Raw genomic sequence first — 22,179 nt, forward strand, 5'->3', positions numbered from 1 at the left:
CTTTGACTAGGCATGATGGAGCTTCCTCCAGAGGAGGAGTTTGATGCCATGCCCAGCATGGCCGAGAGTGAGCACAGGTGGAGAAAACCCCAGCACCATCCTAGGCCTGCCTGTGGCACCCCAGAGAAAGGCTGACAGCCCCAGGCTGCCACAGGCTCTGGTCCTGCCTGCACTTGCCTCCACTTCCCCCAGCTGCAGCAGCTGGAGGTGATGTTCACTGCTCACTCCCCTTTGCAGGCATGCACAGAGCTGGCCCAGCCACCCCTGTCTGACAAATCCTAGCCTTGGGGCTGAGGCTGATGGGGAAATCTTGTGCATTTTCTTCTCTCTCTTGCAAGGCGGTTCTAAAATACAGTCTTCAGGGGCTGGGTATGATCCCGGCTGCAAGCACCAGCGCTTTCTCTCTGTAAGTTTAGAGGAGAAGGCAACTCATGAAGCCAGGGACGGGGAGACCCTGAAAGCTCAGCCCAACCCACCCCGCCTCAGGACATGAATTTTGCATGGTGTGGTTTTGTGATCTTTTCTTGCAGCCCAAGAGGAACAGAAACTCTTCCCTCCCACTGCTGAGGCCTTTCCTGCATCATTGTGGTCTTTCTCATTCCCAATGAGGCACCCATGCTTTTGGAAAACAGGCACTGGCCTCCATGGCCAGCATGCAGGCACAGCCCAGCGGGTACCGTGTGGCCGCCCACCCTGATGAGGGGCCCTGGGCAGCTCAGATAAGCAGATGTGCACTTCGTCCCCATGATTAGCTAACTGTCCTCTTGCTACTGGCACGATGTTTTGCATTGGCGCTACTGGCACAATGTTTCGCATCGGGTGTTGTAGGAGAGGAAATGCCTGCAATAGAGATGTGAAATCCAGGAAACAGAAAAATTACTCTTAAAATAAAAAGGCCTCGTACTTTGCCTGGTAGTGGCTCTGGAGCCAGCCGGGCTCAGCAGCCAGCTCCCATTTCCCAGCAAACCAAGCAAGGAAATAACAGCCTGAGAGGGAAATAACAAAAGCAAAGGAAAATATGTTCCTTCTCCCTTTCAGTTTGTCTTTGCTAAAACAAAGTGATAACCAAGTGCTCTTTAATTTGCCTTGCCCACAGCAAGTGCTGTGCTCCTGGGCACAGGAGCTTTGGGTGCTCCTGGGCAGCAAAGTCACAGCTGGGAAAGCAGAGCCCACTGCCGCGTCACTTGCCTGACAGCTGGGCAGGGAGGTGAGACTGTGGGGAGTTCATGCCCCATCATGAGTTAACAGAGGCTGCCAGGGGCTGGACCGTGGTGCCTGTGGACTCCCTGGCCACGCAGAATGAGACTGGGGTGCTGCCAGCACCCATCTGCAGGAAAACTGGTCACCCCAACTCATGCACAGAACAGTTGTTGGGGACAATCTAACCCTGTTTAGGCAAATTTATTCACCCAGTCAAAAATACCCTTTTCTATATGGATTAGTCAAGACCGGCAGAGAAGTGTGTGCAGGAGGAGGGCAGGAAATGGGGGTATGCCATGACCGATGAACCCCAGAGGAGAGGAGCTTTGGGGGTTCCCAGCTGGCTGCTACCGGCACCAGCTCAAACTCATCTCTAGTTGTTGATAGGCACAGTATATCAATATATATATATATATATATCAGCTATAGTTGTTGATATGTAGTCCATAGGCTTGAGAAGCCCAGCGGAGAGGCCGGCATGGCATGGCACAGCCCGACACGGCAGCCAGCAGCAGCAGCATGCTGGAGGTGATGTTCCATCAAAATGCAGGAGCAGAGGCTGGAGGAGCCAAAAGCAGAGCAGCCATGCAGGAATACCTGGGAAATGCCAGAGACATTGGATTTAATTCGCTAATTGGCAGCAGGGTACTCTGATGAGAGCCAAGCCAGGCAGGGAGACAGAGGAGGGGAGGCTCCTGCCCTAGCACAGCTCAGAGCAGAAAGACAGCGATTTTCTCAGCCACCTTGCCACACAACAGCGGTAGCTCTGCAGAAAGGCGGTATGTCCTGCCAGCCAGCTAAGGTTTTATTTCCCTCTCTGCCTGCCAGCTCTGCAGGCTGAGGGAGAGCTGGTAGCACGGAGGAGGAGCGGGTCTGTGGAGGGGGGGGTAGAGCCATGGCACTGTCCCAGCCCAATGATGGACAGATTTAGGCAGCCTGGCATATGGCTTTGAAGTAGCTCCTGTCCAGGCAGCAGAAAGCCTCTATCCCCGCCTTTCCTGGTAGAAACCAACCCATTTTCTCCCTAGAAATGAGCGTGGTGCCAAGCAATGACCCAAAATCAGGCTTGTCTTCCTTGGTGCCCTGTGGTTGCTTGTTTTTGGTATCTGCCAGCAGCTCCATCCCCAACAAGAGGTGGCTACACAGCCAGAGTGTGGCACCCCAGGCTTTGCCTTGCCCTGCCATGTCCTGCCCCTGATGTGCTCCTCACCCTCAGTGCCTGCTGTCCCCTAGGCAGCTGCCTGCAGGGCAGCCAGGTTGCTGGCTCCCACGACTGGCAGGGAAACATCCTTGGGCAGGCAAGTTCCATGTGGGATGTTGTCTGCCATCGCTGCGGGGAAGACAACAAATGCCAACAACCCCTACAAGCGTCTGGCAGGCAAATCCTGCAGTTTGGAGGCTCCAGTGCTGGCCTACCGTGCGCTTTGGGTTTACGCCTCTCTGGGTGTCTCTGCATAGAAGCACAGCCCCACACACCACCGAGCATCTCTCCCACCAGCTTTGCCAGAGCTCGCTTCTGACAGGTCCAGCATTGGGGAAAAGCTCTGTCGCCTGTGCAAAGTAACATAAACATGCATGGTGCTTTACATGCTGAGCTGATGGTCACTTTTGATTGAAGAGCCATTGCTACCAGCTTCCAGCCCACAGGAGAGCAGCGCTCTGCATCCCCATCTCACCAAGCATCATTGCTTCAAAAGAGTCTCTCCAAGACACATCAGCTGCTCCAGTCCCCTGTTTGCAGACTGGCATTCTGGAAACCAGGCGTGGGGTTGCAGTGGGGAGGTTTGCCATGCTGGCTCTCAGTATTTGTCTTTAAGAGCTCTGAGATGTAGCACAAGTACAGGCTCAGCACTGGGAACACCGCGTCAGCTCCTTCTAGCAATGCAAACCCAGTGATCGAGGACCCAAAATCTGCTATGACACTGCAGGTGCTTCCAGCACTTTAAAGAGAGGGCTGCTGAAAGGTGTGAGGGGCAGCTAGGTCATCCCACACGGAGCTCACCCAGCACCCAAGAAATTCCTGCAATTTTGATGGGTCCATTTGACAGTAAAATTAGCTGGCCGTGCCACGTCAGAGAGAATTGCCCAACCAAGCAGCAGAAGTGGCACTGTGAGACTTCCACAAGTAACTATGGTAACCCAGAGCAAATAAATGCTATTTTCAAACCATGGGCAGAACCTCCTTGTGGGAAACCCTGGCTGATCCCAGCTGCCAGCTGAGTGCTGGGGTCGAGGCATGGATGCCCTAAGGAGGGAGGGCTGGAGAAGACCAGCCAACGCAAAATGCATGGTCCTGGAGAGGACCAGGAGCTCCTCCTCCTTGTCTCCTGGCATGTCAGGAAAAGGATGGTGAAAAAAAGAGAACAGCTCTTCTCTGCACTATCCCCAGGAGCTGAAGAAACTGTAGAAACAAGGATGATTTCCCAGCTGCATTCGCCCACAAGCATGGCATGGAAAAGAGGGAGACCAAAGGTTTTATATAGGGCAGAAAAGTCATGGACGTAGAGATGAGAATAGAATAGAATAGAATAGAATAGAATAGAATAGAATAGAATAGAATAGAATAGAATAGAATAGAATAGAATAGAATAGAATAGAATAGAATAGAATAGAATAGAATAGAATAGAATAGGAGTAGGAGGCCCCTAATTTGCCTCAAGAAGTCTAGCACTGGGTAGTGTCCAGATAAGAATGAGTTAACTGCTCAGGATGGAAATCAGTTAAGACCCAAGTAGAGCAAGAGAAACCTCATTTGCAAATCGCCCAGGGTCCTGACCTCTTGGAAGATGGTGTCACATCAGGGACATGGGGAAAGAGGGATGATGCCCCCTGGGCCCCGTGACTCTGGCCATGTGATTTCAGCGAGACATCGCAGGAGACACTGAATGAGGAAATGCTCCAGCCAGGTTTGCTCCACTGCTGGCAAGTGTTTGCTGCGGCGGCTTAGGGTGACGGGTCTGCTGTCAGCCCTCATTTTCCCATCCCCAGTCCTGGCACCAGCTCATCTCCACTGACCCCTTCAGACCCCCTTCCCCAGCCCTGGCCAAGAGCCTGCCCAGGCTTGTCGTGCGCCAAACTGTGGGGCCATGGGAGGTACAGAGCATTTTTAACACGTTAACACCAAATCCCCTCAGGAGGACTGGGTGGCCAGAGCATCCCCTGCCAAAGCACCCCTCTCCCGCAGCAACGTGCCTCCATGCCAGCACCTCCATGCCCAGACCTGCTGGAGGGGCAGGGTGCTCCCAGCTGTCTTTCCAGACCCCTTCCAGCCCTGCTTCATGACATGGGCAAAGCCACCAGCATTGCTACAATGTTTAGAAGCAGGAGCTTGGAGTGGGTACAGATCCACTAGCAAACAGCTGATCCAGCCTGCCGAAACCCAGCCAGGGTCAGGTCGGAGAAACTGCACCACGTAGCCTGCAGCCGGCTCCTGCTTGCTAAAGGCAGCTGACGACAGCTGGAGTCCTGTGTTAAATCGCTCTCTGGCATGTTTTGGCCACGCAAAGATGGACGCACAGTCCTGGGGTGGTGGGAAAGGCATCTGCCATAAGGCCACTCAGAAGGTGCTCCTCAAAAAGGTGGGGCCACCCAGAGCCTGCACCCGCTGGAAGGCCCGTCTCTCTGCTCCCTTCCTCGGGATGCGAATGGACAAACTAAAATGAACCTTTGGTTGTATTTGGTGTAGTGCCATGCAATACCGCCAGACACGCACACAGAGCAGGGTTAAATCAGCCCAAAATTAAAAGGCAAAACTGGAGATGACAAACTCTCAGCCTCCACAGTGAATGTGTGCGTGCATTCAGCGGCAGCCTGGTAAGCGCCTGCCTCACGGTGTGAGGAGGATGAGTGCGAGTTGCTGTGGGAACAGCAATTTGGGTTGTTCTGCCTCTGGGTTTCTGGCTTTTTGCCTTTGATATTGCGTTTGCCTTCTAGTTTTGCACTGAATTTTGTTCCCTCCTTTCATCGTCCTTTCCCTGAGGATGAAAGCATCCCTGCACCTCCATGAGGCAGAACCAGTGCTGGCACACTAGCCTCAGGTGACCCCTCTTAGGGGTGGCAGTGGGACCAGTGGCAGTCCGGATGGGGCTGGATGGGGTGCAGCACCCATGGGGGCAGAGCGGACCCAGCTCTGAGGAGCAGGACGAGAGAGACCCCAGCTGAGCAGTGCCCGTCGCTCCAGGGTCCGCATGGGCCAGGAGCTCCAGCTGCAGCAGCAGAGTGTTAGTGATGGTGGAAATGCCATGCTTTTAAACAGCAATACTGTAGAAAGGATTTAATAGCATTAAATTACTCTTTAGTAACCACTGCAGCTTGCCTGGCACCTGGGCATGACAGAGAGCCAGACAAGGGTACCCGTGCTGTCACCAGCATCCGAACAGTGCTTCCCCTCCTCTAGCTCTCATGGGCTTCGTGAATCCTCACGTCCACCCACTCCACCCATTACAGCTACACTTGGGGAAACCAATGTGGCTCAGCAGGCACCCCGGGGACGATGCTTGACACATGGTCCTTCCGTTGGCCATGGTCAGCCCAGGGTCGTGTGGGGCGAGTAGAGGAGGACTGGACAGTCCTGGGTATGTGGAAGGAGCTGGATGCTCGTGTTTCCTGCACCTAGACCTTCCCCACATGTGTACCCCAGAGAGGAGTACACTGGGACGTGTGACAGGAACCATGCCAGCCCCATCATGACCTCTCCTTGCCTCCACCTGCCAGCTCCAGCAGCAGGGGTATGAACAAGGCATAGCAGGGCTAAATAAATACAAGGCACAGGAGAAGATGTAAAATTAAATATTTTGGAAGAAAGCATTGTCAAAAACATTTTTAAAAATCTGTTCTATGAATCAGCAATTTCTGGTGAAAACCTAATCAGTTTATTGGATTTTTAGTGCTGGAGAACTGAGACCTTGAGACATTGAGTGAGTCCCAAATGAAGAGCATGGGGGGGAGGAGGAGGAGGAAGGTGGGAAGGACAAGAGGGCTTGGCTTGAGGCACTCATGCCCCTGGGATTTTAGCTGCAACCACGGCACAGGGCAAGTAAGCTCCCGGCATCCCACAGCAAAGGTTGGAAGGAGGAAGCCCAGCCCTTGGGGGGACCATGGAGCCGGCGCTCAGTCCTTCTGGAGACATGGTGCCCCTGAAGCGCCACCGCTGCTGCAACTCGTGAGATAACTGCTCCAAAGAGGCCCTTTGTTTGCCGGTGATGGCCATTCGCTGGGCGAATGGGAGTGATGGTATGGTGACAGTGCCAGATGTCTTGTGGGCAGCTGCCAGTTGGCATGGGGCAGTGGGGCCAGGATGGCTGGCTGGCACAGAGCCGGGTGCAGGGAGAGGAGGAGGCAACGTTACGGCACGTGGGGTAACGGGAGGCACTGCATCAGGTAGCCAAGGCTGCCCAGCAGGACAGGGAGACCTTGGTGGCAGTGGGTTCCTGGAGGCACAGGGGGAAGAGCATCCTCTTGGGGCTCCTGAAATCCACCCTGCTCCCTGGGTCACAGCTCAAAATATCACTGCCAGCATTGCCCCAATCCACAGCTGTCCTTGGAGCTTCAATGCCCTCACCAGCACCACGTCTGCACCCATCATGCAGCATCATGGATAAATGCCTGGGGGCAGATGACTGGGCCGGTCCCTGCCAGCCAGGATGCTTGTGCCACACTCTGCCTGGGCTCTGCACCCTGCAGCATCCCCCTTGCCACAGCCAGGTCAGGTATGGTGTTCAGAGAGGTACCTGCTTTGGGGAAGGGCTGACAGCGATGCAGATAGACAAAGCCCACACGGGCACCAGGCTCAGCTGGCACAGACCTCAGCGCAAGGAGTGGGGTGAGGCTCTGGAGGTCCCCACTCCCCTCACTAGCCCAAACTTGGTGAACAAACTGCCAATGCTGCCAGTGCCTGACGGATGAGAAACTCACCCAAAGACCAATTGCTCCAGACCTGTGGGGCAGGGATTGTCCCCACCCAAGTGAAAGGATTCCTGGTGTTAATTGGGGCTGCTGGAAACGCTCGTTAGTAATAATAGCCACCACTATAGCAACGATGACAGTAACATGCTGACAAACTACACCTCCCAGGTTGCAATGCTGCAGGAAAAGCAGCATGGTGATAGCGGTGATTGTGATGATGATGGTGGTGTTGGTGATGATGGCCGTGATGGTGGTGGTGGCGGCGATGATGGCGGTGATGGCAGTGGTGGTGGCAGCAGTGACAGTGATGGTGGTGGCAGAGATGATGGCATCAGTGGCAGTGGTGGTGCTGATGGCGGTAGAGCACACATGGGACCCACAGGCCCTGTGCCCAATTTTGCTGGAGCTTGGGACAGGGTCCCCCTCTGGGGCTCTGACCCTGGCAGTGCCCCACAGCCCTCTCGGCCCCTCCCACCAGCACTGTCCCCACCACAGGCCATGTGCTGAATGCCCCCATGAGGACCTGGTGACAGCGCCTGCCACACGCCCATCTCCTCCACTGAGGTGCCATGTCCTGGAGCCAGTCCCCAGCAAGCACCCATGGGAGAGTGGTGGCCTCTCTGCTGCCTGCCGCAGCGATGGAGCCGCTTCTGTTCAACCAGCAGGCAGGGAATTTGCCACACAGGATTTAAATCCTGTTCTCACCCTTCCTTGTGAGCTGTCACAAGGCTGAGGTGTCCAGAAAAGCGGCAACGATGGGAGAAGGTAGGTGGCCCTCAATTAATGAAGAGGTCTGGTGTTTCAGGACATCGGAAGATCAGCAGGATTTGTGGCAGCAGCAAAAGCGGGCACAGGCTTAATTATTGAACGCCCCGAGTCCAGAATTGTGGGATTTTTCTAGGGTACCGTGGGTAACAGAAACAGCATCAGCCAGCCTTTTAGGACAGGCCGTAACAGTATCTCACTGTTTCGGGATGGGGTTAGCTTGGGGGGGTTGCCCGCACCCTGCCTGCAGCGGCGGGTAGGTGGCAGCACCCATGGGGGGGGGGATACCCTGGTTCAAACCCAGCCCACCCGTTTCAGCACCTCGCAAGGGAGCAGGAGATGCTCGGGGAAGACAGGGAAGGCCAGCGGGATGCTGCCGGGCCCGGGCCCCGGAAGGAGGTGGAGTACGGGGGCTGGAGACCCCCAAGAGGACCCCAAGCCAGCAAAGGCCCGTGGGGACAGCCGCGTCCCCCGTGGTGAGCCCAGGGCAGGGCCCTGCGGGTGGCACAGCGGCCGGACAGGGCGCGGGGGCGATGGCACATGGCGCACGCCATGGGGACGTGGCAGCGGGGACAGGCTCCGGAGAGGCCGACACACGGCGCTCGACGTGCCGCAGCGGGCACCGGAGAGGTGACACGGCGGCCCCTGCGCCCCCGGCCCAGAGAGCACCAGGCGCGGCGGGGGCGGGGCCCCACGCTGGGCACGCCCCTTATGCTAATGAGCGCTGAATCACGCTCAGCGGGACGCGGCCGCCGGGCAGGGCCGAACCACCCGCGCGGAGGGGGAGGGGAGAGCGGGCGGAGGGGAGCGGAGTGGGGCGGTGAGGCCAGGCGCCGCGGTGGCAACATGGGCCGCGGATGAGCAGCGGACCTCATCGGTCCTCGGGTGTGACACTCGCCGTGGGAGCGGGTAGCCTGCGGTGGCAGGGGACGCCGGGCGGGCGACCCCCAGCCGCGCGCGCGTGGTGGCGGCCGAGGGCGGGGCGGGCGGGCGGAGGGGTCGTGGGCGCCGGTCACGTGACGGGCGGGCCGCCGCCATTTTGTCCTGCGGAGGCAGTATTTAGGGCGCAGCTCCCGGCCTACCGCGCACTCCCGTCGGGACGGAGCTCTGCGCTGCTGTTGACTCCCCGCCCTCTCTACCCCTCCGCGCTGCCCGCAGCCGCCCTACTCTCCCTTTCCTTTCCTTCCCGGCCCGCGCCCTCCTCGCCTCCGCCATTTTGTAGCCGATCGCTGCCCGCGGAGGACCGGTGTCGCGGCGGAGCCTCCCGCCTCCCCCTTCCCCGCCCTCTCGCGCTCCCGCTCCTAGCGGCGCCTCGCCCCGGCCCGCGCAGCCATGTCCTCCAGCGCCAGTCCCGAGTACGCCTCCTTCTTCGCCGTGATGGGCGCCTCGGCTGCCATGGTCTTCAGCGGTGAGCACCCGTTCGGCCTCCCGGGGGGGGACACGTTGGGACCCGGGGCAGCCAGGGAGGGGGGAGCGCGGGCTGGCTCACCGCCGTAGCGCCGGGGAAGCGGTGTGGCAGGGGGCGAGGGTCGACCCTTTACCTGTCTCCCCCACGCCCCCGGCGGGGTGGGACCCCTGGCCGCTGGCCTGCTGGACGGGGCGGCCCCGGACCCGGGGGGGTGGCTCCCCTTGCCCCCCCCCCCGCTCCATCCGGGCTACCGGGGTGCGGCGGAGGGGGTCTGCGCGGGTGACGTCACTGCGGCGCGTGCCGCCGCCGCCGGCGGAGCCCCCGCTCCACGTGACTGCGGCGGCGCCGCCCGGGCCGGCCCCGCGGGGGGGGCGGCCGTGCCTCCCGTCCTGGGGGCCTTCGGTCAGACACGCGTCCGGGATGGGGGTGCATCGGCCAGAAAGCCAGTGTCACCCCCGGCCCCGGCCCCGCCGCCGCTGCCGGGCGCCTGAGTGTGCGGTGCGGGGGGCTCCCGTGCCTACCCCTTGGGGCTCTGGCGTCTTCGGTGGTGAGTCTGCCCCAGTCTACCGTAGAAGTCAGACTTTGCGGGCTCCCGTGGGGCTGGGTACAGCACTTCTGCTGGAAATAGGGCAAAGTTGCTTTTTAAAACGCTTCTTGGATAATGCAGGATGGGTTTTTAACGGGATTGAAACCCGAATATGCAAGCATTTTGGGAGTGAGGTCGGCTTTAAATATATTAGTGACATTAAAAGGAACTGATAGGTTCCTGACCTTCCCTTTAAAATGGGAGATGTCTGAAATACTGAGAAAGAGAAGCTCTTCTCTAGTGGCTGGCTGTCTGCATCTTAAGTCATTGAGTTTCAGTGTGGAGTAAATTGGGTCATTCTGTGGTGTTGCTCTCCCTATTGAAGAATGTTTTATGTGGAGACCAGTAAATGCTGTTTTACACTTGGAAGACCATCACGTGATGCCTTCCCTCTCTCTTGGAGCCTGACTAAACATTCTGCAGAAAATGACTGCTGTTCTTGACCAAGCATCTACTGTTTCCCGATAGGTGCAGAACTGATGTTCTGTTTGCTATGTAACATGGGGAAGGCCTCAGCTAGTTTTTTTCCCAAGTGCAAGCGTTAAAGTAACTAGCAATACAAGAACTAGGAATCAGTCTGGTTTTCTCTTCTGAAGACTTGGCTGGTGTCTCCACGTGTGTGAGCATACTGACTTGTCTTCATCTGCCACCATGTTTGGCTCCCAGTTGAGGAATCAAAATGCTCAAGTGTTAAAGAGGCTGTAGCTCAAGTTGTGTATGTGTTCATGTGCTTGGATTCTCATTATATTAAAGTAGCCTCTGAGATGGCAGCTCGGCCTGCATGGCAAAATTGTGGAAGCTGCTCTTGATTGATTAGTGTGGCAGATCAAACTGTAAAGGCTTTAGCTAAGCAGACAGAGTAAAACTAGAGAAAGCTGTCTAGCTGTGCTGGTGGTGGCACCGCTGATGGTTTTCACGCTGGCCAAGTTCATGGCTTTAATCTTTGGGGGGTGGGAACCCAACCCTGACTGGCTGTGTTTAGGCTTGCTCAGTCTGTACCCGGTGGTGGGATGCAGGTGTCCTGTGCTGTAGGCAATTAGCCTCCTGCCACCTTGGAGTTTAACTCCATTGTACTCACACTTGACACGTAAGGACTTCCCTGAAAACAGTATGCCCAGCATTGGTACTACTGACCTACCTGCCTCTCAGCTACTGAAGATAATGGAGGAATAGACTAAGACCTAGTCACTTTTTGGGGAAAAAAGCAGACCATTTCCTTCTGCAAAATAGGACCTTAATTGCTGCTAAATACCAAGCTTTCTTCCTGAGGCAGGAGTCGCTGGATTCCTCTTGCAAAATTGAACCTGGAAGCAAAAGAGCACTGATGTATGGCCTTTTAGACACTGGTTTTGTGATATGCAAGGTTGGTTCAGTGGAAATATCAGGGATGCAAGCTTGAGTCACCATTTTGATAGGAATTCAAAGTGTTGCTTGGCATGTCTAAACTAGAAGTGAAGCATTTCTTAGAAGTGGTGGGTTTGATAGCTTGGTACTGTGGTATTGGAAGGTAAAGGGGAAGATTTGAGTTAGGTAGCTGAAAGTGAGTGCTTAAGCAATGTTGATGAAGGCTTGGTTACTACCATGTCGCTGCTGGTATGTGACTGGTCCTTGATGCAGGATCTGTGTCAGATAGACCTGCTGGGATTAGGACCGAGCCATGAAGTTAGTCTCTTGCTAGGTCCTGAGTGTGCCTGATGAGTTCCATCACTGGAACAACAGCTTATAGATGAAACTTGGATTTTTAAGGCAATATGGCAGAGGTGTCAATAGGATAAACTAAAATTTGAAGTGTCATCTAGCTTTCCTAAGAGGGTTGCAATACTACAGCATGTTCTGATGTTAATTGAATATTAGTTGCTAAAAGAGCCACCCTGACTTAGAAGTAAGGAGCTAAGTCTGCTTGGACAAGCAGTGTAAAACTATCTAAAAAATTGTCCTATATATCAGTGTTAACTAGTGCAGTGATCATGTCTGACTCATGCTGTATCTAGAGATCAGATTCTTGTGGAGCTTTTAGTTCTGAGACCTGTTTCTAGTAAACATGTTCAAGTTCTATACTGTCCAAGCTAGTTTGATGTGAAAACAAGCAACTTTATGCAGTACTGTTTGATGTTTGAACATTAACTGCTGATGGTAAATAGATAGCAGAACTTGTTCTGGTCAGCTAGTACTGATGGTGGCTAAAAGACTAAAGCAGGCTCCTGTGACCTTGGCTATCTTTGAGCCTGCTTATTAATTTGTTGATTACATTTTGTTCTGATAGCTAAAGTTCCTTTATTTCATATGTGTAAAACATGTGGCTGGCTCAGTGTCAGGTGCTGTTGAGTGATTAAATTATTGCAGCTTTTCCTTGTGACTTCAGCATGCCAAAATGGAAAAGCATGGTATTGGGTGAAGCTGCCCAATTCTGTGCTTGGTGCTGCTGCTCTGTGTAGAAAAGCGTGATGTCCCAGGCAAACCCCGCTAGCCTCCATAATGCGGTAAGGAGTCTTACGTAGAGTGGCAGTCTGGATGGGCATTCATTGCCTTCAGTGCTGCTTCACTATCAAGCATCTGGAAGACTGCTAATGAAGAGAACTCTGGCCAGCAGTGCTAAGGTTAGTCCTGTGTTGTATTCTCATTGTTGCTGCAGAGCTAATGAAATAATACTTTTTTAAACTAGGGCTGCAGATATTGTAGCAGTTGCGTAGCTATTAAGGGACCTCAATGGTGAAATTGCTGGCTTGGAACATCTAGCTTGATGCAGCTGACAGCCCTGTACGCTGTGATTCTAGAAGGCATCATGGCTATAAATGACTTGCAGCCTTGAAGGCAAATTACACCCATGCTTCCTGAAATACTGTCTCTGGATGGGTAGGGAGATGGAAGAGAGGAGAGCTGCTTGCTTCTCAGTAAGGAGCTTGCAGACTCCTCAGCTGTAGCTTGCAGATAAAAATGAAATGGCAGAACAGGGTGCAGCCCGAGATAGTCATCTTTTCCAAATCATTAAAGAGTTCTTCAAAGGCATTGTGATATGGGCAGGAAAGCTTTGTGGGTCAGATGTTTGAGCTACCAGCCTGACTACATACAGTAGAGACGCTAGCTTAAGGATTCATCCTTAAGAGCAGGTAAATAAGCAGACTACCAAGACATAAGTCTTATAACAGAAGTAAACCAGATAGGCAGTATTTCTATAGCTCAGTTAAGGGAAGACAACAAGGGCATCATTTCCACTCAGTAAATGCTAGTCTTAGGATCATCTGAAAACCAGGTCTATCATCAGGATAAACTATTGGCTCTACAAAACTTGGCTTAAGCAGATATGCTGCTGCTTGCACTCTGGCTTCCAGGTGTACCTGAGAGGACTCCTGTCTCATCCTGAAGTCCCTATAGACTATAAAGTCCGCAGGTAGTTCCCCTCTGATGGGAACATTCAGAGCAGCAGTGGAGATGAATGCCAGCTGCCTCAAGACCTCATAGTCAACTTGCTTTTTCCCTTCCTGAAACTTAGCCTCTTGCATCTGTCCAGAGCCTGACTGATTCCAAGCAGTGGTTGCAAGCTGGAAAAGTCTCCAGCCTGATAAGGCTGTTCAGTGATGCTTAAAACAATGGTTTCACAGAAGTGTATGCTTCCACCAGCTTGCTGTCCTCGCCAAACAGTAAGGCATAACTTGCTGAACTGGCTTCCTTCAGACTGTGAATCTTGTGAGTGCGAGGCTTCAAGTCAGGCTAGTCTGGCCACAGGAGTGTCTGCTGGATGCAGTCAGATGACCTTGGCTTTCTCACGCTTCAGAAATGAGGCAGCTTAGCTGTGGATGCATGCTGGTGAGTGGTGTAAGCTGCTGTTAGAGCAACTAGATGAAGAGGGCACCTGCTAAATGGTATAACAAACTACTCTGCCAGTCAGTGCCCTGCAGTACAGCGGTCCACCCAGTCTGTGAAATGGGTCATCTTTAAAGTTGCAGGGGAGCTTGTTATTTATCTTTCTTTATCATACAAGTGACTGGACTTTGCTGCTTGCAGAAGAGCAAGCCTGTACTCTGTGGTATAAAGTGCCAGCCTTACCATGCTTTAAAAAAATTGGCTTTGTGTGCTATGTCAGACAAACCAGAGTACCAATTGCAGCGCTCCTGGATTGCTTGGACAGTTGACTGATAATTCCTTTTTTTCCTTTGGACTGCTGCAATAGCAGCAGCTTTGCAGGAACTGGTAGACTTAAGTTCTTGAATTTACTGAATAAAAGTAAATGACCTTGCTAGCCTTGCAGGTCATTTTTGATAATGCTGTAAGCTGACAGTGCTAGGCTTGTTTGAAATCCCCACACCCTCTCATAATATTAGGGAAGAACAAAAAGCATGCTGTCCCTAATCCTATAACAGGTGACTTGCTAAAGACTTTCAAACTGTACAACTTCTGGTAGAGCAGCTTATCTGTTTAACCCCCTCCCCCAGTTATCACTGGGGGAACTGGCTATAGCCAGCCTTTGGTCAGTGTGATCTGAATTTGCATATGTGCCAGATACAGTTCCTCTTGTGGCTGTCTGTTCTGTGGAGATGCAACTGGATGTAGCAACAGGGTTTTTCCAGGGCAGCCATGGAGTATCCATTACTTTTACCTGAGGGAGAGCTGTTTATTAAATGTGGTGGTGCTGGAGGGGCCTGAGAAGAGTGGGAAGCAACCTGTTCCTTTGAAAATGCCCAGGTTTCTGGCATGGCAAAGCAGGGTTTGTACTTGAGCTGGAATTGCCTCTTAACAGTTTTCCAACCACTTAAGAATAACCTGCTCAAGGATGAACAGGTATTGAGGTGAATTGATGCCTGCTGCAGAGGGCAGCCTGTTGGGTAATAGATTAATTATGAAGGGCTCCAGATGTAAGTACTTCTCTGTACTCTTTCAGACTTGCTATGATAGTAACCCATGGTATCTTAATTGAAAGCTTGACTTGTGCTACTAGCTCACTTCTGAGTGCAAGGAAATTCTGCATGTTAGTGTTCTAGAAATCTTTCACACATTGCAGTATAAAAACCTGCTTCTCTGTGGTGGGACACAGGAGAAATCATTGGCTCTGAATGGACCAAATGCTGCTGGAGTGTGTGTGGCTGGTTCTGAACCTCTGTGTTGTTGGGCTCAGTGTGTCAGAGTGTATTGCAACTGCTGGAGCTGCATCTATGCAAATGGTTCTCTGCCTTGAAGGGTCCTGGTAATGTGGTCACTGTCCATAGGTGTGTGTCTGCAGAGCTTTGCAGAACTGAGGCAAAACTTCTGGTAATAGCCTCTTCCTCTATTGAAGGAGAGTCACATGAGGTGACTAGCTAACTTAGCTGCAAGATTAATGTTCTCTGTGTATGACCTTGCTGAGCACTGTAGCTATAGCTACAAAAGGCTGGTCCTAATACTTGATCTAGCACTTGATCTAAACCACAGGCTGCTCAAGTACTGACAGTGAATATCAGAGGCAAAGTCTACTGAAAGTCCAGGTAGTGGCAAGACTACAACTAGTCTTCAGTCGTTACTGAACCTATTACCTATGTGGCAAGTTACTTTCTAGTTCATACTTTATCTTGGAACCGCACAGCTGTTCTACCTCTGCTCCCACTTTTGACTAATAGAAAGTAATGGCTATGGTGAGGTGCCAGGCAGCATATCCACAGCCCTGTGGGAGTGTGTTTTGTCCCCAGGAGCAGTAAGGAATCAACTCTGGATTGTGAGTTCAAGGAGTTACTCTTCAGAAGTGTTTCAAAATTAAGTTAACCTTTTAAACGGGCTTACTGGGAGTAGGTGATCTTGAATGGTGTTGAAGTAACTCTTCTGTATTATAACACTGTATTGAACTTAAAAATGGCATGGTTCCTAGTTATAGACCAGAATGGCTTCCCTCTGTGATGAAGCACTTTGCCTACCTAGCTTTTACAGCTGCCAGGTAAATGTTTTGATAGCTATGTGTATGCTTTAAAGGTAGTGTTCAGCTTAATTCGTCTGTATGTTAGAGGTGATGGAGCTATAGGATTGGAAGCAAATACATGGAGTCTTGGTGTGTAACAATAGTACAGCTCTTGTTCCATTTTCACTGTCTTCCACATAGATCTCTTCAAACCCTATTTACTGAAGATATTGGGAAACATGTCCTTCTAACTCATCAGGAACATTTAAATGTAGCATATGAAGCATAGGTGCTTCAAATGTTAACAGCTGCCAAGAGGTTGGGGTATCATCAAAGGTGTAAAGAGACCTTCTCAGGCTAGTGAAGAGCAGTAAGACAAGCCGCCTTGTAAGATACTGGAGAAGGAGCTGTGGGGGACTCCAGTGTAAGCCTGTTAGGATGCTGATAAAGACTTCACTGGGAGCAGATGTGCCAAGCTCTGAAGCTGTGTTTGGCAGCTGTGACTGTCCACCAGTGGGAGTGTACTAGATCTTCAGTGTAATCTAAAAATGTCATGTTACAACTAGCTGCCACAGAGTATGTGTAGACTTCATGTGTTAATGTGTCTAGACCAAGTTCAAGACATAAGCTCTTGCCTATTTCCTAGAAATTGAATTTAATAACTGGGAATTGACAAACTTGTGCTGATCTGCCCCTCCTCAAAAGCTTAAGCAGGCTGGCTTTCTGTAAGTGGGATTACAAAATCAGCTTCCGTAATCCATTGCTGCATTAATTGCAACATCTTTAAGTAACTTCAGGCTTGGTGGAAGTAATGAGACTGGTCTAATAGTGAACTTCCCTCATGAGCCTTGGTGTTTCTGGAGAGGTTTGTAAACTATTCCAAACAAGAGAAGTGGTTTTTGCAAAATACTGTAGCCAGTCCAGATAGCCTGAATCTTGATTCTGCTTCCTTCCAGTCCTTAGAAGGTGCCTCATTCAACAGAAGTTCCTAATTCAAATTAGTGATTCCTTTCTAGACTTCCTAGGAGGCAGACCCTTAAATAGTACCATCACTGATACTGCTAGCTAGGTCTGTGTTCTAGTTTTCAGGCTCAGCTTAATTTGCAGATGAAACTTGTCTTCTGTTCTTGGCTCAGGCTTCCAGCTAAGCTGGATTCTAGTACTGAATTGCACTGAACAACCTTTTACATCTGACTCATTTAGTGAGGATCCAGGTAACAGGAGGTTCATGAGCTTTGCTAGTACGGAACCAATTTGTAGTTGATAATGAGGCTTTCCCTTCAAGTTTTTGTAACTAAAACTGAGCTTCCTTCCAATAGTGAGTCTTGTTAGTGTAGTAGTGCTACCTTTAATCTTAAGTTTCTTAGTGCAAAGCCAGGAGGATTACTGTTCAGTTCTTGACTGCTCAAAGATAGGCTTCATGTAAAAGCTGTGTGAGAAGCAGGAAAGTGCATATCCTGCACCCTTTGAATACCTCCCAGCAACTCATTTGGGCAAAGTGCACCATCTCACTTGGAGGCTGGTACAGATAGTTGTGGAACAAGCAGCTCTCCCCCATAGAAACCTTAATTTTTAAGTGGGTGGAGCAAACTCAAAGTAGGTCTCTGAACAGTACAAAGATTTGAAATCCCCATGGCTTTAATATTCTCCAGTGGCCTTTTAGAGCAGGCAAGGGCATTTTCATGCTAAATAGGACTGTTACCTTTGAGTATCAGCCTGATGGTGTCTGAAAGGATACTTTCTACCCTTCCACATACCTTGCAGTGCTGCTTCAAGGACTTAATCCCGGGTTGCTGTGGACTTGCATATCATCTCTTAGGTGATGGTGAGTGCAGTCCAGAATTAAGGAGTTCCTAGAGTACTCCAGAGCAAGGTTGCAAGGAAAAGGGTCTTTCCAAGTACTTCAGAACCAAAGAATGAGGTCTTTGTAGAAGCTTTTGTGTGACACTAATACAAAGTTTTCAAGGCAGAGGTTACTTTTTGGGGTGGTGTGTTGGGACTCTTGATTCTAGAATGTCTCAGTTGGAGGTGATAAGCCCCTGTTCTGCTTTGAAAACCAAGCTTTGGATTCCTGTCTTGATCTCTGCATGCTCAAGTGTTTACAAAGGTGATCAGTGAACCCTGGGGGTAAGGTGGCTGTGGTCTTCTGCAACCTACAAGCCATATTCTGCTTTGTGGTTTCAGTGGCTGGATTGTTAGTGTTTAGACCTGAATCCTGTGTGGTGGCATATTGACACATTAAGAGGGTGTCCTTTCTCCAATGAATGAAGTGCAGCAATAATAGTTGAAGTTGCTATCCCAGTATGTGTCTGATGAAAGTGAGATGGTATGTTTGACCCCAGGATGAAACATAGGCCAGATGGGGCCCTCTTCATCAAAACCTATGAAGGATGGCAGGAGGTGACTTGTTAAATGTTGGGTGCATCTGAGAACCCACCCCAAGTGGCTCAAAGTTCAGTGTCTGTAAAATCTGGCTTTCAGCCAGGTTACATTGTGCTGCAGTAGCAAGACATGTTTTGTTTCCTCTGCAGATCAGCTGAGTAGAGCCTTACAGCATGGGCTCAAACTATGAAGTTCAAACTTGGACCTTGGGTTTTAGTTCTTATCAGGGAATGAATGCCTGCTGGGGAGTATACCTTGCTCTGAAGCTAGCTTAGAAGAGGCTATTCTGTTATCAGTACTGTTTGAACTTTTTTACTTACCTAGCTTTGGTCTAGGATTCCGGGTGGGTTACTTCCTCATCCCTTAAGGGAGTATTCCTGGCTCACAAACCAAGTAGTCAAGTGACCATGTTAGTTTAGCACAGTTATTCCTTGTGCTGACTCAACTGATCTAATACTGCAGTCCTAGTGGAGGAGATGAGGGATGTCTAATGCATTTTTTTCTCTTCCAGCCTTGGGAGCTGCATATGGAACAGCGAAGAGTGGCACGGGTATTGCAGCCATGTCTGTCATGAGGCCTGAGCTCATCATGAAGTCAATCATCCCTGTTGTCATGGCGGGTATTATAGCTATCTATGGCCTTGTAGTGGCAGTCCTCATTGCCAATGCCCTCTCACCTTCTATCACGCTATTCAAGTAAGTTGCTGCATCTGTCAGTTTTGTTTAAGTTTGGTCACTATTTTGGTGCTGCTGAATGGGTGGGTTTTGCTCAAGACCCTTGGAAGGACTGTCAATGCTAAATGCACCGAACCTGGGCTTTGGAGTATGGACTGGACTTCAGCTGTCCTGCTTAATGCCTTAGCATCCAGTGGTAGTGCTGCCTGATTAGTTCGCTGTATTAGCTAACAGATCAGACATCCCACTGCTAGAGATAATGCAGTGGTTTATGGCCTGAAAGAAACAGTGTACAGGAAGTACTGTGATAGGAGGCTGAGCTTGTTTCATGGTGCCAAATTCTAGACTTGGAATACACAGGTCTTTCCAGGGCTGTCTAAATAGTTCTCCTGTTGCCTGGGAGATGTAAGTGAATAATTAATATTGCTTGTTGCTTTGTACTGGTAAATCAATCCTCAGGCTACACATTGGGCCTCTACACCACTACAGTCTGAAACTTAATCTACTCTTAACTTTTGAGAACAGCTGGTTGGTTGAGACATCTCAATAAAACAATGCTTCTGAGGTTTAACAGAATAGATGTGTCACTGTACAAGCTACAGCCAATGAGCAGTATGGTTAGCCTCATAAGCCATGATCTCAGAAACAGTAGTTAAAATGTTCCTTTGCAGTTACCAGGTGGCCAGATACTGATAGAAACTCCTCCCCAGGTACCCTTGCTCTGCAAGAGGTGGACAGGAATGGTCAGGTTTTCCAGGCAAGAGACCTAATAATCACCTGGATGTGCTATGGCTGTGTAATAAGGTTCCTGAAGGTGGGAGACAAAAGCAGCTATTAACAGGCTACACAGCACTGTGGGATGGGCATCACTGCAAGTGCTAGCCCACATGGCTGGAGTAGGTACAGCTCTGGCAGTGTGCTAAGCCTGCAGCTGACTGAAGTGGCTGCAGGCAAGCTGGGTGGCTATGCTAACTCACAGGCCCAGTAGCTTAGCTTAGTGTATGAGCTGTACCTGAACAACAGCTAAAGATCTTGCATAGCTGCCCATTTATCTTGAGTATCAGAACTAGGAGCCTTAGGAAGCATCTGCTTTGTGAGACATACTTGAACTTGCTTAAAGAGTATAGAAGCTCTTTTGGCAGGAAAGAGGTTCCCTTTAAATGCTTTAATGTTAATTCTTACTTCCTTTGGGGAGAGCGAAAAAGGGCTAGCCTGAAGTTGAAGGGTTGGGTGTCCTGTTGCTTGCCACTGAAACTCTTTTCATCTCTGTCCTACAGGAGCTTTCTTCAGCTGGGTGCTGGCTTGAGTGTGGGCCTCAGTGGTCTTGCTGCTGGCTTTGCCATTGGCATTGTGGGTGATGCAGGTGTACGGGGAACAGCACAGCAGCCCAGGTTATTTGTGGGCATGATCCTGATCTTGATCTTCGCTGAAGTCTTGGGTCTCTATGGCCTCATTGTTGCCCTTATCCTCTCCACAAAGTAAATGTTGGGATATGATGTAAAGAGATGTAACAAATCCACATTTAAAAAAAAGCTCCAGAATGAAAATGGTCTCTCCGATGTGTACAGTTGTCCCAATTTGGTAGTTGATCTCTTGTAAATGCGCAATGTATGTTAGTGACTTGTCTGTCCTGTGTGTACTTCAATATTAAATTGGATGGGCTGCTCCAAGCCTGCTGCATGGCTTGGGGTGGCCTGTGTGCAATTTTCCACCCATTGCTGTTAGTACTTTATGTATAAATATGAACTAGAAATGTAATTTTTTTCTCTTCACTGGATGTTTATTTATAAAAGACTTGACATGTTCATACATCTATGGAGCAAGGATTTTCAATTTCCCATGCTATATATATTAATCTTTATATATAGGTAGATTACACTGTGGGGTCAATTGTAAGTGCAGAGAATTCCTTGGATGTAACTTTGATTCTAAAGATTGCTGTATCGTCCCGGTATTGGAGTATGAGAATTTCGTGTTTTATTACAGCAATTGTCCAAAACACTCCTGTGTTTCAGTAGTAACTGCGTATGCTCCGGCATCAGAGTCATGCACCCAGTGTTGGGTTACAAACTTATACCATGTTTCCAAATAAAACTTCCTCACTACATTGCTGTAATGAGTCCTCTGCCTCTGATTTCGTGCTTTTGCTGCTCCTTTAGGAAGAGGAGGGATTCCTTTATGGGGAGGCAGCTTCTTGAAGTGACTGAGCATCATGGAGAAGTGATGCAGTCATTGCTGCTAAAGCATTCCCTTTTTCTCCTGGGCAAGTAGCTGTGCTGTTTGCAGCTGCTGTCTGTGGGCAGTACTCCTGGTGAGCAGGAATGCAAGGTGATTGTGCTGCGCTCGTCCTGATTGAGCGGCCCATCTTGGTGCTCACATGTAATTGTCATGTAATTACATAAACTTGTTGCCATATAATAGGCTGTGCAGCATGGCCTGAGCAGAGAAGGTCAGGGGCCAGGCTTCAGCATGTAACAAGAAATAAGAGCTGCTGAAGAGCCTTTAGGCAGCTTGTCCTTCTGATGGCTCTGCAGAAACTTAGTTGATAGAAAGCTGCACTGTTAGCAACAATTGCTTCTAAAGTACCTGAACAATAGTCTCATCAACAAAATGGATTCATTGAAGAGCTCATATTTTTAACTTGTAAATCAGGAGCATTTGAGCTGAGAAGCTCTGCTTTTGCAGCTAGGGCAATGCTGTAGAAACTTTCTCCTGTCCTGAGGATTTGAGTGTTGCCAAGCAACAGTGAAGCTCATAGGGGAAATGGATGTTGGATACCTACAAAGGTAGAGCTTGTTCCAGATTGCCTTGGGGAAGTATATCACCTTAAACTTAGTTGTACAGTTTGGAGGACAAGTCAAGCTTTACCTTGTTCAAGCCAAAATGTTAATGTTACACAGATAACTAGTAGTGCCTTTGTGATCAAACTAAGTCTGAGGAATCTGGAGTGATCTGTGGGAACTTCTTCTGTTGACCTGGTTAGGAATGGAGATGTGGTGGTGTACATGTATCTCACTCAAATACCTCATACCTGTACAGCAAGCAAGTGTGGTCTAAGTACCACAAAAGAATTCACTGAAGCGATGTCTGGAGCTTCAAGCCTGGCAGGAATATTCACCAGCCCAGGCCTGGTGCCACCTTATGCACCTCCTTGGTAGCTAGTCTCCAAACTGGGGACCATCCAGGAGACTTCAGCTATGAGCCAATAATTCTGATAGTATGGATTTTCAGACTTTTGTGAAGGTATCGTTTTAATAATTGATCATCAGTAATTATTAACAAATTGGCTTATCCTGTCTGCCAAAAAGCTGATATGTCTGCATTCAATAGGCTGTCAGCTGCTTGGCTTTCGGGGTGGGCTGTGCTACTGATTTCATGCTTCTGAAGCGCTTTTCTTTGT

General features: G+C 50.3%; 1 protein-coding gene across 2 annotated transcripts; it reads left to right on the forward strand.

Annotated features, from left to right (window-relative positions):
- The first annotated feature begins 8,888 nt into the window (after nt 1-8,888).
- Nucleotides 8,889-20,895, forward strand: ATP6V0C (ATPase H+ transporting V0 subunit c). Of its 2 annotated transcripts, none has more exons than XM_064462247.1 (3): nt 8,889-9,277; nt 18,617-18,800; nt 20,057-20,895. In XM_064462247.1, the coding sequence occupies exons 1-3, from the start codon at nt 9,202-9,204 to the stop codon at nt 20,259-20,261; spliced, it is 465 nt and encodes a 154-aa protein (XP_064318317.1). In that variant the 5' UTR covers nt 8,889-9,201; the 3' UTR covers nt 20,262-20,895. The 2 variants fall into 2 exon arrangements, with proteins under 2 accessions (XP_064318317.1, XP_064318316.1); XM_064462246.1 differs by lacking the exon at nt 8,889-9,277 and adding an exon at nt 9,683-9,824.
- Nucleotides 20,896-22,179: the final 1,284 nt, after the last annotated feature.

This window comes from Phalacrocorax carbo, chromosome 10 (genome assembly GCF_963921805.1).
Source record: "Phalacrocorax carbo chromosome 10, bPhaCar2.1, whole genome shotgun sequence".
Classification (NCBI taxonomy): Eukaryota; Metazoa; Chordata; class Aves; order Suliformes; family Phalacrocoracidae; genus Phalacrocorax; species Phalacrocorax carbo.

Bases quoted from the DNA above. Each gene is read 5' to 3' on its own strand.
- ATP6V0C (XM_064462246.1), top strand. From the start codon at position 9,698: ATGGGGGTGCATCGGCCAGAAAGCCAGTGTCACCCCCGGCCCCGGCCC. The intron at 9,825-18,616 runs GTGAGTCTGCCC...TTTCTCTTCCAG, and splicing joins GGGCTCTGGCGTCTTCGGTG to CCTTGGGAGCTGCATATGGA. The intron at 18,801-20,056 runs GTAAGTTGCTGC...TCTGTCCTACAG, and splicing joins CCTTCTATCACGCTATTCAA to GAGCTTTCTTCAGCTGGGTG.